The sequence below is a fragment of the Camelus dromedarius genome, chromosome 12 (genome assembly GCF_036321535.1).
Source record: "Camelus dromedarius isolate mCamDro1 chromosome 12, mCamDro1.pat, whole genome shotgun sequence".
In the NCBI taxonomy this organism is placed as follows: Eukaryota; Metazoa; Chordata; class Mammalia; order Artiodactyla; family Camelidae; genus Camelus; species Camelus dromedarius.
The window spans coordinates 17,489,614-17,505,699 of record NC_087447.1 but is presented as its reverse complement, the minus strand read 5'-3'; the positions used below and the strand labels follow the sequence as shown (position 1 = coordinate 17,505,699).

Sequence of the window (16,086 nt, the reverse complement as noted above, 5' to 3'; positions counted from 1 at the left end):
AAAAATCAAAACATTGCCATGGCTTTTAATTTCTGACCTCAGCTGCTTTTCTTCCCCTCCATCACTCTGCTGCAGTCAGTTGGCTTCAAGCAGGCTAGGCAAAAACACTCCTGCCTTAGAATCTGCACTAGCTGTTCGTTCTAGCCACTCTTACGTGTATCTGCTTGTCTTAACTCCATTCTCAATTGCTCAAAGATCACCTTCTCAAGTAATCCTATTTAATACTGCAATGCCCCTTTCTACCCTGCCAAGACTCCCGATCCCACTTACCCTACTCTGTGTTCTCTGGAGCACTTGACAACTTCAACATACTAGTCTAATCATGCTATATAATTTTCCTGTATTTTTGCTGGGTCTCCCCCTGGTAAAATGTAATGTGGCTAAAATGCCACAAAGGTAAGGAATTTTGCATTTTGCTTACTGATCATTGGAAGCATTTAAAACAATGCTTGGAACATAGTAAGCTTTCAATAAAAAGTCGAAGGCAGTGTTGTATGCTGAGGATATAGTGGTGAACGAGATAGGCAAACTCATGGAGTTTACATTCTATTAGGCAGAGCCTAATAAATAAGCTGATTTCTGAAAGCAGTGTTACGAGGACACAAGCATTCTAATGTGTTAGTATGTAAGAACTAGCATGGAAAGAATGGTTAGAAAAGGTCTCTAAAAAATTAATTTGAGCTGAGTCCTGGATGATGATTTGGAACCAGCCTAGTAAAAAATCTCAAGGAAAGTCATTTGAAATGGAGGCAACAAGATGTGCAGAACACTTGGCTTTAGGAATGCCAGGCTGTGCTAAAGAATGAGCTCTTGAAGCTCTTAGGTTCCTAATCTCGATCCTAGAACTAAATTCCTCACCTAGGGTGATAGTGAACTACTTCCAATAACTCAAAAGGCACCATGCTCTGATACTGGGCCATGTTTCCTCTGTCGAGAAGACTGCTGTTCCCTGACTACCCATTTCCCACTCATCTAGCTGACTGCTTTCTTCAACTCATAACAGTTTTCACTCTCTGTGGGAAGCCTTTCCTCCTGAGTTGGGTACAGGACCATCCATCCACCCGTGTGCTCCCTCAGCTCACTCTCCCTTCTCCCCATTCTGGAAACCATAGGAGGAACTCAGATCAGTTCTGTTGGGTAGAAAACAGTAAGTGGACTTTAACTGTAGCAAGTGTGATAGAAACTAAAACTTAGACAAATGAAAACTAATTTATCAAAACCCTAAGAGATTGTAGATTTATTCCTAGAAGTTGTACATTTATTCCCTGAAACTGATATAGCCACAAATAAGAAAATCAAGTAAAATTCTGGTCATCATAAAGAGCTGATATTATAGACAAGATCTGAGACAAAGCCTAGATAGACTACACACAGTTTCAGTTTGTATTCTTCAAGAAACATAAGTAGAATAGAAACTAACAAGAGCAAATAAATGATGAAGAAATAGTATTTCTATGAGGAAAAACAAAAACTTGGTATGCTATACAGTGATGCTTAAGATCAAAAAGCACAAACTCACTAAAGTTTTGAATAGAATGAACTTGAAATTAATCATAAAATCAGAATATTGAATGTTGGCTGTATGTAAAAGCTGGGGGTGGGGGCAGGTATGACCTTTAACTACTTACAGGCTGAAGAGTCACAAAACAATTACTCCATAGAAACTGTCCTCCCCTTAATGTATTAACAGCTGCAAGGATTTGAATAAATTAATGGCAGGTAAGTCTGTATCAGGAAAATTCTTTTGCGGCTGATCATCATGTTATCCTCAGAGCAGCCCGGGTGTCACTGTGAGTTAGAATCCTGGGCTGATTTGACACTTGGTCTCATCCAAAATAGTCCTCCTGCTTCAGTAGGCCTGATCTATTTGGCAAACTATCTAAATGAAATTACTTTATTCAGGTATCCTGTCTCCCCTTTGAAAATCCTCTTCACTTTGCATATAGCTGTTGAGGAGATACATAGACCTGCACAGCCCTTCCTTCCATAACCAGCCTCCCTCCCTAACCACCCTTTCAATGCCCACTAATTCAAAATCACTAAAAGAATTAACTACGTGTAGTAGACTGCCAATAATTCTTTCTATACCCAATCAAACGCTGCTTCACTTATCAAGATGAGTTTGTTTCCATTTCCCCTTTAATCTGGGCTAGTCTTGTTAACTTTCTTTGATCAACAGAATGCAGAAGTGACACTGCCAGTTCTGAGCCTGACATCTACTTTCCCTCTGTTGGAGCCCTGAGCCACCACATCAGAGATACAAGTGATGGAGACATTTCCTCACTTTCCTTGAAGGAACAACTGCTATGCTGAGAAGGCTACATGGCAAGGAATGGTGGTGATCTTGGAATTTAGAATAAGAACAGTCAGCACGCAGCAAGAAAATTGGGACTTTAGTCCTATAAGGGAAAATAACTGAATTCTGGCATTTGGAAGAGGCTCCTAAGCCTCAGGTGAGATTGCAGCCTTGTAATCAGCCATGTAAGAGAGAGCACACACGCACCCTGCCAGACTCTTGACCCATGGAAACTGTGAGGTAATAAGTGCATGTTTAGCTGCTAAATGTAATTCGTTGCAAAACGATAGAAAAATCTAATACAGGATCTCAAAGGACAAGGGTTATAGTTTAAGGAAAATAAAGGTGGGTGGTACATTAAAGCTGTAGAAGTTACCATTCCGCCCCTTTACAGGTTAACCTGTGCATGTCAAAGAAATTGCTGACAGGCAAAACAGGTGATGTTGGGGCTTCTTTCAAACTCCTCACCATCCTTCATCCATGCTCAGGCTCTAAAGTCGAGTAGCTCTGAATCCAAATCTGAGTTCTGCCGCTTATTAGCCGCATGGTCTTGGCCAAATTACTTAACTAGCCTAAGCCTGTTAGTGAAGATTAATAGGAGCTATGTGTGTACAGGGCCTAGTATGTATTAAACACTCCACAAATGTTAGACAATGCTGATTGTTATAATTTAGTAGCTTTAAACAAACATAAGGTTTACTTCTATGCCTAAAAATAGAGACCTTTACAATCTGCCACTGACTTCACCTTTTCACACTTAGTGCTGATTCTGCCCAAGAAAGCACCTTTGCTCCAAGCCTTTCACCTGGCTGTTCGATCTCATCCATACATGAGCCATTATACTCCCCTACTATCCTATATTTAAATTGTTAACTTGCCAGTATCCCACCAGACTGCACACTGCTTAGTGGTCAGATTTCCATACCGAGGGCCTAGCAGAGTACCAGGCAAAAAGCTAATAAACTATATATTTTTAATGAAATTAATGCTCATCACTTCAGTACTCTAAGAAAAGCTGGTCTCAGGAGGGATAAAAAGCCAGTACTGTGATCATGTCTTCCACAGCATGAAGTGATGTTTAAACGTTTGGCAATTCTTTGTTTTCCTGCAATACACCTGTGTAGTTAAGTGGTCAGGCAAATTCTCATCTCCTTTTCCTAAAGAAAACACCAAAAAGTATAATGAACTTAAATGCAAAATGACACAAAAAGCTAGAAGGCAGCCCTGACACACCTAAAACAATATAACTAACTAGAAGCTATGGCCAGGCTAGTCTCTGGTCCAGCGTGTTGATTCGCTGGAAGAAAATTCTTCTCAAACGTTAAGGTACATACCAGTCGCCTGGGACTCTTGTTAGAAGGTAGAATCTGATGCGGAGGGGGAGAAGAGCCAAGAGTGTACTTTTCTATTTATGTATTTTTTTATTGTGTTATAGTCAGTTTACAACGTTGTGTCAATTTCTGGTGTACAGCACAAGAGTGTACTTTTCTAATAAGCTTCCAGGTGACGCCAATGCTGGGAGTCTCCAGATCTAGACCTGTTATGCTCAGTAAGGTACCCACTAGCCTCATGTGGCGACTAAGCCCCTGAAATCTGACTAGTCCGAGTTTAGATGAGCTGTAAGTGTAAAACATACACCGATTTCGAAGACCTGGTACAAAAATAAATATCTCAGTAATTTCTATAGATTTCATACTGAACTAATAATATATTGTATATAGTGGGTTAAATAGAATGTTAGTTATTTCACTTTTAAAAAAGTTACATTGGGATTCACGGCTTATATTACATTCTACTGGACAGCACTGCTCTAGACTAATGACTCTTCCAATCCTGAAGCTCCCACTATTGAGACTTTAGTAAAAGAGAACCTATCCCTGCCCTTAGATGTTTCGAAAGCACACCTTTTATTTCCCAACTATTTGACACAATCAGAAATAAAAATCTTAAAAAAAAAAACAAAAACAAGATTAAAACATATATACATATACTCTGGGTCCTCTTATTTTGGCTTAGGCTCTAACTTGAACACTACTTTTCTCCCTGTGGTTCCCACGCTCCGAGATCGTATCGCGCACCGGAAAATAATAATAAAAAAGCGGTCTTTGGCCTGAAGCCAAACTGGGAGAGCGCCGGAGGCCGCGCGTCCCAGCCACCCAAACCAAAGCAGAGGAAGCTGGCCGTCAGCGGGCCAGCGCCCCCTCGGCTCCTCCTCCTACAGCGCCGACCTCCCCAATATGGCGGGCGGCGGGGGTCCGCTTCCGCTTCCGGTGCGAACGGCCCGGCGGGGGGGGGCAAGATGGCGGCGGCAGTAGGGGTGCGCGGCCGGTGCGAGCTGCCGCCGTGCTCCAGCCCAGGCTGGTTCCTTAGCCTTTCCGCCTTGCTGAGCGTGGCAGCTCGAGGGGCCTTCGCCACTACGCACTGGGTCGTCACGGAGGACGGGAAGATTCAACAACAGGTAGCGGCCAGGGTGTCCGTCTCCGCTCGCGCCCGCCCTAGCGCAGGGGGGATTCCCCGGCCCGGCCCCTGGCTCTTTGGCTACGTGCGGCCCCGCCCCCAGCCTACCTTCCCACGGTCCCGGTGTCGCGGTCCGGGTGACCTCGGGTTCGGACCGGGCGCCGTCCCCTCCCCAGTTGTGTCCTGGTCCTCGCCTCGGCTGCCTGCAAGTTCTCAGGCTTCCACCTCTGGGGCCGCGCGCCGCTCGGGAGAGTCGCCCAGCTGTGGGGGGTCGGGCCCTGGGGAATTTTTTGGTGCTCTAGGTTTAGAAGTCAGATTCATTATTCCTCCTCTGGTGCCTCGCGGGCCTACGCGTCACCAGCCCTCCCCGAGGAAGTAGAAAGCAGGTGGCAGCGCCCGGGTGTGCGCGAGTCCCAGGGCGGTGACAGCTTCGGCACCCCTAGGCAGTGTGTCATCTAATGCTGCTTCCCCCAGTCTCCTCTGCCACAGGCTGGAATTCGTGTCAGGCTGTGGTGGTTGCAGCTAGTACTGTTACCTAGGTCAGCAGGGGCTCACTAGAGACAACACGCGCACACTCCTTCCAAAGGAATGCTTGAGGATGCCTCTGGTGGCGTTGCCTGCATCTCTTCAGTTGTAAACTGCCCTCGTTTCCCAGTGTTCTTTGCATTGTTTCTTTGACCTAGCCCCTCAAGGAGGATATGCGATTTCCCGGATTCTTGTAAGGTTGAATTAATTCCTCAGAGGAGAAGCTGCTTTTCTTACATAACTTTATGATGGTCTGCATTTTGTAAATGCTGCTGATGCCTAAAAAGTACATTGTGTGTGTTTTGCTACAGAAACTTGGTAAATTGAATGACTTCCAACACTTGAGAGCAACCCTGTAAAGTCCAGCAAACATTTATAAAGTGAAGTGTGTGCCCCTTGCAGTTTGGCCCACTAATGGGAAATGTATTAACCATTGTCCTGCGAAAGTACTGGACCTTGGGTTTTGTATCACCATAATGAGTCGTGACAGGAACACAGTGCAAGGTTTACTTTTGTGTAAAGTGAGGTTCACATTTAGATTCACCTTGTGATGGCAAATTTTATCTTAAATATAGTGAACGAGTTAAACAATTTAAAAATCAGCATTGGTATTGGTAAGTGGTTTTCAGTAGGTATCTGAGGAAAGACTGACTTTCTGTTCAGTAGCATTTTCTGTGTATCTGACTTACATTAGAAAATTTTCCTATTCATGGCCATATGAGCTGAGATTTAAAATGTGTATGTGTTTCAGAAACCTTAGACAACACTACAAGTTCATCTCTAACAAAAGATCAGAAATCTTTTGTGAGTTCTGGTTGCTTCCACCCTTCTTCTGTTTCCTGGTGGTGGTTTTCCCTGAGTCCCTGATGAAGGGAAACATGGAATTAAGTCACTCCTGCTGCATTTGGGGGAGCCCTTCTCCTCTTGGCTCTTCTGCAGTATTGTTTTTGGCCACAGCTATTTGTACTCCCTGACGTTGACTTCTTCCCATTTTGATATCCTGCCACTCAGCTGAGAAAGTAGCCCATCTGAAAAGTGAAAGCTGGTAGAAATGTATTATATGCTGAACATTGCAATGGGAAAGTAGAGTCTGATCTGGTTTTTGTTTTTTAAACACATACCTTCTTTTTGCACATTGGTGGGTACATATGTTTTGGTGGGGGAAAGGCAGGGGTTACTGGAAACTTGCTTGGGAAAGGAAAAAATCTACAGAATCTTTTGGATCTCTTCCATGTCACCCCTGTAGTAAGTAGTTAGGCTTAAAGTTAGGGAATCAAGATTTCTTTAGTACGTGCCTTTTTAAGTGAACCTCTTGTTTGAAATTTCCAATACTTTGCTACATAACATTTTCAGTGTTGGGTTTAGGCAACCGCAAAATTTTATACCAGAAGAAATAAAGTTGGTGATTACTATGTGACAATCAGAGGCTAGGGAAGAGAAATTGGATTTAATGTGAGGGGAAAATCAGTATAAATAAAGTAAGAGAGATGGTCAGCTTCTGAGTTCTTCTCTGACAGCTATGCAGGCACTACCCATGCAGCCCTTCCTGGCAGTAATTTGAATGCAGGCAGAACCCAAACCTCAGTTTAGATTGTGATTAATTATCACATTTGGATATACTTATTAAATAATTGAAAGATCCCTTTAGTATGTGGATTTGGGTATCCTGCAGACCTGTTCATACTTTCAGAAACATAACAATTAACATTTAGTATATATGCTGTATGTTACCTGACACCCCAAATTTCTTGCTACTTGTTTTTGGTTATAATATCTGAGTGAGAGTAGAAGTATGACTTCAGTTTTAAAGCTGCCTAATATTAAGGAAAGGGTTATGGGCAGACTGAAATAGCAGGTCTTAGAAAATACCTTTTGAAATTTTTCGCTTGATATTTAAACCTATCCAAATTAGGTATAATAGGTCACTGCTTTCCAGAGTGAACGTGAAGTACTTGAGAATTAAAAATCTGAATTGCCCCAAATACAGACTTGATTAGGGACATTTTCCATCATTAAAGTTTTAAGTACAGTAAGCAGCCCTTCCCAGAAGAAGAGCGCATTCGTTTGGTTTTTCTATTTCAGGCCTGAGGAGATGATAAAGATAGGGACTCAAAAGTTACAGACTGCAGACTTGTGAACACGCATGTATATTGGAAGCCCTAGATCTGTAAGTGGTTGAAATGGGCCTTCAGTCAGAGCAGAGAAGCAGGCATTCCTCCAGGCAGCCTCCTCATGGTCAAAGCTGGGGCTGCTTCTGGCAGTAGCAGGTGTTGAGTACTTGGCCTGGCAACTCAGGGAATGTTCTTATCCACAATCCCCGCTTTGTCTAGGAAGCATACATTCCATGGTTTTAGGTTCTGTGCTTACTGGACTGCCACTGAACTCCCAGCAGTATTGTCCAGGGAATACTGGAGCTGGGACATGAAGAGGATGCTCCAGTCACTAAGTTCATTTCCCACTGCGGTCAGCGGACATCTAAGAAAAAGGCCCCTCCTCTCCTCTCCAGCCCTGTGCTTTTCTCCCAGCTTTGGGCTCTGGCATACTTCTGAACCCCTAGTGTCCCTGTCCTTGGAAACTGGTAAGATCCTCTCACTTTATTTAAGCAGGAGTCCTTAACTTGGAGTTCATGGACTTGAGGTGTGGGCATTTATAATCTACTTACTAGGAGGATCTATAGTGTAATCAGTCTAGTGGATCTTTTGGTTGACTTCATTGTGAAGAATCGGCTTCAAAATAAATTTTCGTTTGTTTCATTTTGATGTTCTTTTTGCTCAATTACCAGTGTGGCAACATCTATTTTCTATTATAATCTAAAGTGTCTAACAATTCACTTGCATCGAAGGTTAAATAAACTTCTGTGAATTAGCCTAAGAGCCTATCTAGCACATCATTTCCTTGGAAAAATGTCAGCTTCAAGCTCTACATTACCAGCTAACAGATGAGCTCTTGAAATGTTACCAGTTTGTTAGTTGTGGACTTACAGAATCAAGAATTTGTACTTCTAGCACTGGATTCATTACCTCTGGATATTCTCTCTCTTCAGTAGTGGAGGCCTAAATATTAAGTATCAACTTAAAAATTTAGAGTATCAATTTTATCGTAACATTGTATTATTTATTTTCTCTCATAACATTATATTATTGCTGCTGTTTCCCTCTCCTCCAATCTTAAAGCCGTGGCATTTTGGATTTGGAGAAAATTCTTAAAGAACATATGGTACAACTCATAGGAGAGAAGATCACCAAAGACACACTAATGAGTAGCATTTGGTGGTCACAGCAGGTAAAAATGTCTTCATCTGTAGTAGCATGCAAGTGAGCACTTTGTACTAAGTTTGAGGTGCTTTTTTAGTTTTCTAACACCTACTAAGGAAGGACTAGAAAGAAAAATAAAACCAAATGAAGTCAGTGTCTTCTCTTTCCCAGTTTGCTTTACCTCGCAGAATGTATTGTGTATTGTGATAACTTCAAATTGCGGGCGGATGGGTAGGAAAGTATCCCAAATAGGTGTGAATGACTTTGGGGTTTGCTTTATCATTTTGCCTCCTATCAAGCAGATTCAAGCAGATGTCTTCAGAATACAAATCCTCTTAACTGCTCAGAACAAATGAGGTTTCTGACAAAACGAATGCTCCGAAGCCTCGCAGACTTGGCAGAGAACTATTTAATAAGTGACTACTTCAACAACTATGACTTAAGGAAGAGCTATCGTATTTAGTTGGACAAACTCACTAAATCTTTATTGATCTTTAATAGCTTGTAAGTGAAGGAGTAGTTTCATTTTGGTCTCATGTTGAGTGATTTGGTTGATCTGGGAGAGAGCATCCATGGTACTATGAAGCCGACAGCTTTATTTCAGTGCTTTTCAAAACTGAACCATTTTTTTGTCATAGAGCACTATTTCTGTGTTTATACACTTCAAGGATGTACTTGGACCTGAGGGATCATGCTGGTTATTCACTAACCAGGCACCTGCTAAACCTTTGCAGTTTGTCCTAGACATTGACTCAAAGTGATTCTTGTTCAGTCCTTTTTTTTTTTTTCCCCGCTATCTCCCACTATTGTTTTTCTTCTTATAATTTACCCAGGTATTTATTTTGTGTATACTGTACAGTGGTAATAGAAGCTTGGAAATATACAGATATAAATTATAACTTTAAATACTTTTCCCAAATATTTATTGAACAAATATGTATTGACTTTTTGTCAGCCCACTTTGCTTTGAAGGGTATTCTCCTTTCCATTGGCTACTCTGGCATGAAATTCTCATTTTTCTTTAGGGGTGAGCAGAGTACAGCTCCTTCTTAATTTTTTTTTTTTTTTTGACTCTTCTTCCTCCACTTATCTTATAAATGAGTGGTTCTAAAAGTTTACTTGGCACAAAAATTATCTGGAATGCCTGCTTAAATGCAGATTGCCAGGACACTCAGTGTCTGATACAGTAGGTTGGTGGCAGAGCCAATATTTCTCCATTTTTATCAAACTCCTCAGAAGATTATGGTGTAGATGGGTCACAGATCCTTCTGAGAAAGTTAGTTTTAGACCTTGCTCTTACTCCAGCTCTTGGTGCAGCCTTCTCTTTTTACCCTCAACATAGACCTGGGCAATTTCATCCTTTCCTAAGACTTAAGTTACCATATATATGCTGGAAATATCTACATTTCTTAATACAACTCAGATTTTTTTTCTTCAGAGTTATAGATTCAAGACGTCTTTGTTAACTTTTAACTCCACGTGAATATCTTCTAGGTACTTCAAGCTTAATATGATCATATCTTTAAACTAAATTTTACCCCATCATGCCCTGTTTTCACAAACTTAATGAAAGACACCACCGTTCATCATTCATCCATTTGCCCAAATCAGAAATCTAGTTATCTGTTTTAATTTCTCCCTCTCCCTTACTGACATCTTTCAGTTTTACTTTCTAATTTTATCTTCTTCCTGTAGTCACTACCATTACTCTAATTCTGGCCACCTAATTAATTGCCGTAGCTTTCTAACTTCCTGCTTCTGTCTTGTCCTACTTCCAATCCATTTATTCCACAGTGCAATTAATCTTTTAAAACCGCCTTTTTTTGAATTAAAATTTTGAATTACAAAAGTAATGCGTAGCATTGTAAAAATAAATGTCTAACGTTATGGGAGTATTTAAAGTAATAAAGTGAAGTCCTCTTAACCTCTACTCATTCTTACTCCCCAGGGAAAACTACCCTTAATAGATTGGTACATATCGCAGGTTATGGTCCGAATGTGTTAACATGTCTTGTGGTCTGGCCCTTCCTTCTCTTTAGCCTGTCTGCTCATCTTGAGTGTCCCACCCTCACCTCAGAATATACACACATACACACTGAGCCATATTTCACTTCTGTTAGTGTCCCCAAATATACTCTGTTCTCTTTTGCTTCTGGGCCTTTTTACATGTTCTGCCAAAACATCCCAGTCAGGCCAACTCATACTCTTAAGTTAAACATCACTTTCTCAGGGAAGTTTCTATGGTATGCAAATTAGAATAAACTGTTCTTTCATTGTGCTTTCAGAGCATCTTCTATTCCCTTACGAAAGCATTTGCCATACCATGTTGTGTCTGTTTACTTATGAAAACACCCTACTAGACTGCTGTGTGTTCCAAGGAGGGAGCTGTATCCATCTTCTCTGCGACTGCAGCGTCTCTCCCACTGCTGAATCACATAGGCTACAATAGTATCTGTTGAATGGATGATATAAGGAAGTGTGAAAAGTGGGTCCTACCATTTAGGAATTTACTGTTGTCTAAATGAAGCCTTAAAGTACTCACCAACCTGGTAGTCATCTGGGGACTAGCCTAAAGGAAGCCTCAGAACTTTCTGCAGATCTGTAAATCTCCGAGGAACCCATCAGTGAATCAGCCCTGAGGCCTTCAGAAACAGTGCTGTACACAGGTGAGAAGAGCCATCATTTCAGAGATGACTCTTGCCTTTCTCTTGTGATCAGATCGTGTATGCAAGGGAGGTCATCCTCTTTGTCTCTGATAAGTATCTAAAAGGTCGGCCATTGATCAGACATAAAAAGTACGGAGAAGAGACAAGGAAATGATAAACAAGAAGAGCAGAAAAGAGGCTCAGAAGGGGCTGAGGCAAGGCAGATGGGCCCTGGCAGCTGCACTGCTGGGCAGGGATTAGGATCAGCTGTGGGGTTCGGCAGTTGTTGCAGTTTGGAAGCAGCTCTGGTGGAAGTGAACAGAAGGCACTCTGACAGCGAGGAGTAAGAGGGCTTGCCAGCAGGTCAGGTCAAAAATTAGAACAGCTTTGCCTTTGGAAATGTAGGGAGCCGGGTGTGAGCAGTACCGTACCTGCATCTCAGCTGTGCTCCACGCCGGCAGAACGAGGGGGATCCTCTGCTGTGTGGCTCTTTATAGCTGGACACCTCTCCTCCCTCTCCATACTGGTCTCTCTTAAACCCATTCCAGTCAGTCCTTCATCCCTACAGCTTTTGTCACGGTACGCAGAGCCTTCCTTATTGCCAGATTTGATGCTCGACTCTCTGTCATCTTACTTAACCTCTTAGCAACCTGTCATTTGTCTTCATGCCTTATTGACCTGTTTTCTTACATGGCTTCCAGAACATACACTCCTGATTTTCCTTCTAAATCCCTGGCTACAACCTCTCATTCTCTTCTGCTGAATTCCTTTTTCCTTTGTGAGTCTTAAATATTAGTGTGCTCCTTTTCTTCCCTCTGTACATGTGGACACCAAATGATCTTATGCAGTCTCATGGCATAAAATATCATATAAATCTGCACTCCCCAAATCCTATTTGCAGTCTCTCCCTGAACTCCAAATGCATACATCCAACTGCAACTGCCTACTCAACACCTCCACTTAGCTGGTGTGTCTAATAGACACCACGAATACATCATGTCCTCAACTGAACTCTTGATTTCCCACCACAGCTGTTACCAGAGTGTGCAGGCCCCGCATCTTCCATATGTATCTTCCTTGACTCTTCATTCTCTCTCGTCTCATACCCAGTCTATCAGCAGCCTGTCAGCTTAACTTCCAGAGTGTATCCTGAGTCCTGCCATGGCTTCCCACCTCTAGCTTTACAGCCCTAGTCCAGACAGTCTTCAGCTCTCTCCTGGACCTGTGCAGTGGCCCCCTAATTGGTCTCCTTGCTTCTGCATTTGCCCCATAGAGTCTGTTCTCCTGAAAACAGCCAAAGTGATCTTTTAAAAAACAAAAGTTTTGGTCATGTCACTCCTTTAGGGGTTGTAGGGGAAGGGAAGCAAAAAGTATCAGAAAACCTTCAGTGGTTTCCCATCACATTTAAAGAATAAAACCTAGTTTTCACCATGGCCTGTAAGGCTGTGCAAGATCTGGGACCTGGTCCCTGGCCACCTCTCTGCCCTAGATACTACTTTCCTTCTTGTGTGCTGTGTTTCAGCCATTCTGGCCTTCAGAGTGATTTTCAAAGCACCAAGTTCGTTTGTTCTTGGTTCACCAAGACCTTTGCTCTTGCTCCTTCCTCTGCCTGAAATACTTCTCTGCAGACAGCATCATGGCTCATCCCTTCTCTTCTGTCAGGTTTCGTGTTCTCATGTCACTCATTTTGTGACCAAGCTGTCTAATAAATCAGCATCTCTTTCCATCACTCTGTCTTCTTACTCTATTTTTCTTCATAGCATTTATTATTGACACTATATTGTAATATATACTGTATTGTCTGTTTTTTTTTTAATGAGAACAAAAGCTCTATGAAGGCAACAACTTTATTTTATTCAGTGAAGTAACCCTAGTGCCATCAAATAGTGGCTGACACACAATGTACACCCAGGAATTATTGAATAAGTGAGAGAAAGAGTGTATACATGTCTGTGTGTGCAGGCAATATTTACTCCTGTAATAGCTCTTGCATATCATATCAGCACACTGAAAGGCCACCATCATTTTAATAGTCTGGAGGAGGGAGGTGCATTTACTTTAAAGGGGGCAAGCTAATTCATTCATTCTCCCCATTACTAATAAAAGGTCTAGACAACCGAAGACTTCATGGTATCTCTAAACCAGAGTTGTAAAATGGTGCCTCAGATAATCTACTTTCCTGTTGGCTATTTGGATATGTTACCTCTCCAACATACCTTTTATGATAGGCTCAGAGCACTTGTATTTGAGGTTGTGGCATTATTTATATTGATTGAAATTTAGGTAAGTCACTTTTATGTTTTGCTTTCAAAACATACTGTTAGGAATTCACACTGGACCAATCATACTGTGCTTCCCATGTTTATTTAGTCAGTAGTCATTACTTCATGAGTCTAACTTTTGAAAAGAACTCATTTATGTGTTTTTTACTAACATTTTCAGTCTTCACTTTCTTCCTGAGGCACTTCGTTATTTTAGCTAAAATCAGGTGACTGGCAAGACCCCCCTTCCCCAAGGTCAGTCCTTTCCACCTTCAGTGTAATTGCTTGGTGGGGAGTTGAGATGGGTAACTAATCTTTGGTAGAACTCAAGAGAGTAGTACATGCCAAAAGTGGTCAAATGGCGTCAGGAACATTTTCATTAGAGCAAGTATTTGCTGAGTGCTTTTTGTATGCCCATTACACACTTGGCACGCTTAGCTCACTCATTCAACACATACTTCCTGTGTTAGGTACTTGGAATACAGCTGTGAGAACTCTGTAGTCCCTGTCTTCGTAGAGTTTGCTTTTTAGACGGTCATACGTGGAAGTGACTCTAATTGAGGATATCGATAGGTAACTTTTACTGTAATAAAAACAATTTAATGTCTGTATTTCACTGAACACTTTACCAAGTGTTTTATGTTCATGATCTCATTTTATCATCACACAGACTCAGTAAGATGTGGGTATTTGATCTTCTGTCTATTAAATAAGAAATTTAGGCTGAATGTAGTTAAACTCCTTACCCAAAGCCATGCAGGTAGGAAGTGGCAGAGTGTGAACTCAAGCTCAGACCTGATTCTAAACCTTGTTCTCTTTTCTATAGTGCTAAATAAACATCGCTACTAACATGAAGAAAATATTTCAGTAGTTTTATTTGCAAAACAAACTCATCAAAATTAAAATTTTTCCCTAAAATTTTTTTCAATTTTATAATTGAATTAAAGACTATTAAATATATTTGTTGAAAAAATTTTTTCAAGCTATTTAGTATGTTATAAAATGAAAAGTGAAAGTTTCATAACTACCACAGTCCATCTTCCTGGAAACAATCAGGATTATTTGTGTTTTCTTCCCAAAAGTTTCTTTGCATTTGCAAATACATAGCTTGTTGTTGTTTTTTTAATGCACAGCTGGAAACATTTTGTCTCATGACTAGCTTTTATTCACTTAATAAGACTTAGACATCTGTCTGTATCAGAAATAAAAAGCTACCCTCTTCTCCCTTAAGACTGCATAGTATTGAGTTGTAATGGATGTTCTATAACTTACAGACTTTAGACGACTGACATTTAGATTGTTTCCAGGTTTTTACTATCATAAACATTATTGCAGAGAGTGAACATGCTCGTACATATGTCTTTGCATGCTTCTGTGAGTATATTGAGTATATCTGTAAGATGAATTCTTTGAAATGGAATTTTCTGGCTCTAAAAAGGCACTGTATTTAATTTTCTTAGGTTTGCCAAATGTCCTTCTAAAGGACTCCCATTGGGAATGTTTGTAAATGCCCAACAGTGTTTCATAACCCAGTTTTAGTTGAAGATCTCTGTTCCACCCATTGCCCTTAGGTACACAGTGTTGGTGGCCAACAGGAGAAGTATGAACAAAGAGGAAACTTTGGGTAGGTTTTATTATCTTTATAGAAAAATTAAACCTTTGTCATTAATGCTTATTTCACACTTGTTGGGACTGCAATAAAAGAAATTAGTCGAGCTGATTTTCTTTCCCCACAGTTGATACTACTAATGTTTTGATGAGTTACCATGCTGAACTTTATGCAGTTGTCTCTTTCAGAGCAGAAATTTCCAGCACGAAATGGCAGAGTTATTTCCTGGCTGTTGAGTTTGTCATCACCTGAAAAATGATAAAGTTACTAAGGTTTAATTTCTGGCACTGATTTTAGTGTTCCGTCTCCAGTATTTGATTGACAAATCTGTCTGAGCGTGGGTTGCCATAACAAAATGCCATAAGCTGGTGACTTAACCACGGTTTATTCTCGCACAGTTCTGGAGGCTGGAAGTCCAAGATCAGAGTGCCAGCATGGTCGGGTTTTACTGAGGACTCTCTTTCTGAATCGCAGACAGCTGCATCTCGCTGTGCCCTCACATGGCAGAGAAAAAGAGAAAGCAAGCTTTCTGGTATCTCCTGTTGTAAGAGCACCAAAAATCCCATCATGAGGGCCCCAACCTCGTGATCTCATCTAAGTCAAATTACCTCCCAAAGGCCCAGCCTCCAGTTACCATCACATTGGGGTTTAGGGCTTCAGCATACGAATTTTTGAGGGTGACACAATTCAGTCCATAGCACCTCTCTAAGACTGTTGGAGCTCAAACATGTTTTTTCCATCACCGTAATGCCTAGCAGTGTGTCTGGCACTTAGTGGGTGCTTTTATTTTTTTTTAATTGCTGCCATAAAAAGTTACCACAAATTTAGTGGCTTAAAATAGCACGAATTTATTTTCTGACAGTTCTGTAGGTTAGAAGTCCAGTGCATATGTCATTGGGCTAAAATCAAAGGGACAGCAGCACTGCCAATCCTTCTGGAGGATCTAGAGCAGAGTTCATTTCTTTGCTTTTTCCAGTTTCTTAGAAACCTGCCACAGTCCTTGGCTTCTGGCCCCCTTTCTTTGCAGCTTCAAAAACAG

At 41.3% G+C, this 16,086-nt stretch overlaps 1 protein-coding gene across 6 annotated transcripts in view; it reads left to right on the top strand.

Annotated features, from left to right (window-relative positions):
- Positions 1 to 4,586: 4,586 nt before the first annotated feature.
- Positions 4,587 to 16,086, top strand: part of TTC17 (tetratricopeptide repeat domain 17) — a 102,095-nt gene continuing 90,595 nt past the window's right edge. For 5 of the 6 annotated variants that reach the window (XM_011000601.3, XM_031459769.2, XM_064492429.1 and 2 more), the window contains exon 1: positions 4,587 to 4,754. In XM_011000601.3, coding sequence (XP_010998903.2) covers positions 4,596 to 4,754 — 159 coding nt within the window. In that variant the 5' untranslated portion in view covers positions 4,587 to 4,595. Of the gene's footprint in view, positions 4,755 to 15,040; positions 15,063 to 16,086 lie in introns of those variants that run through there. The other variant, XM_064492428.1, reaches the window with a different exon arrangement.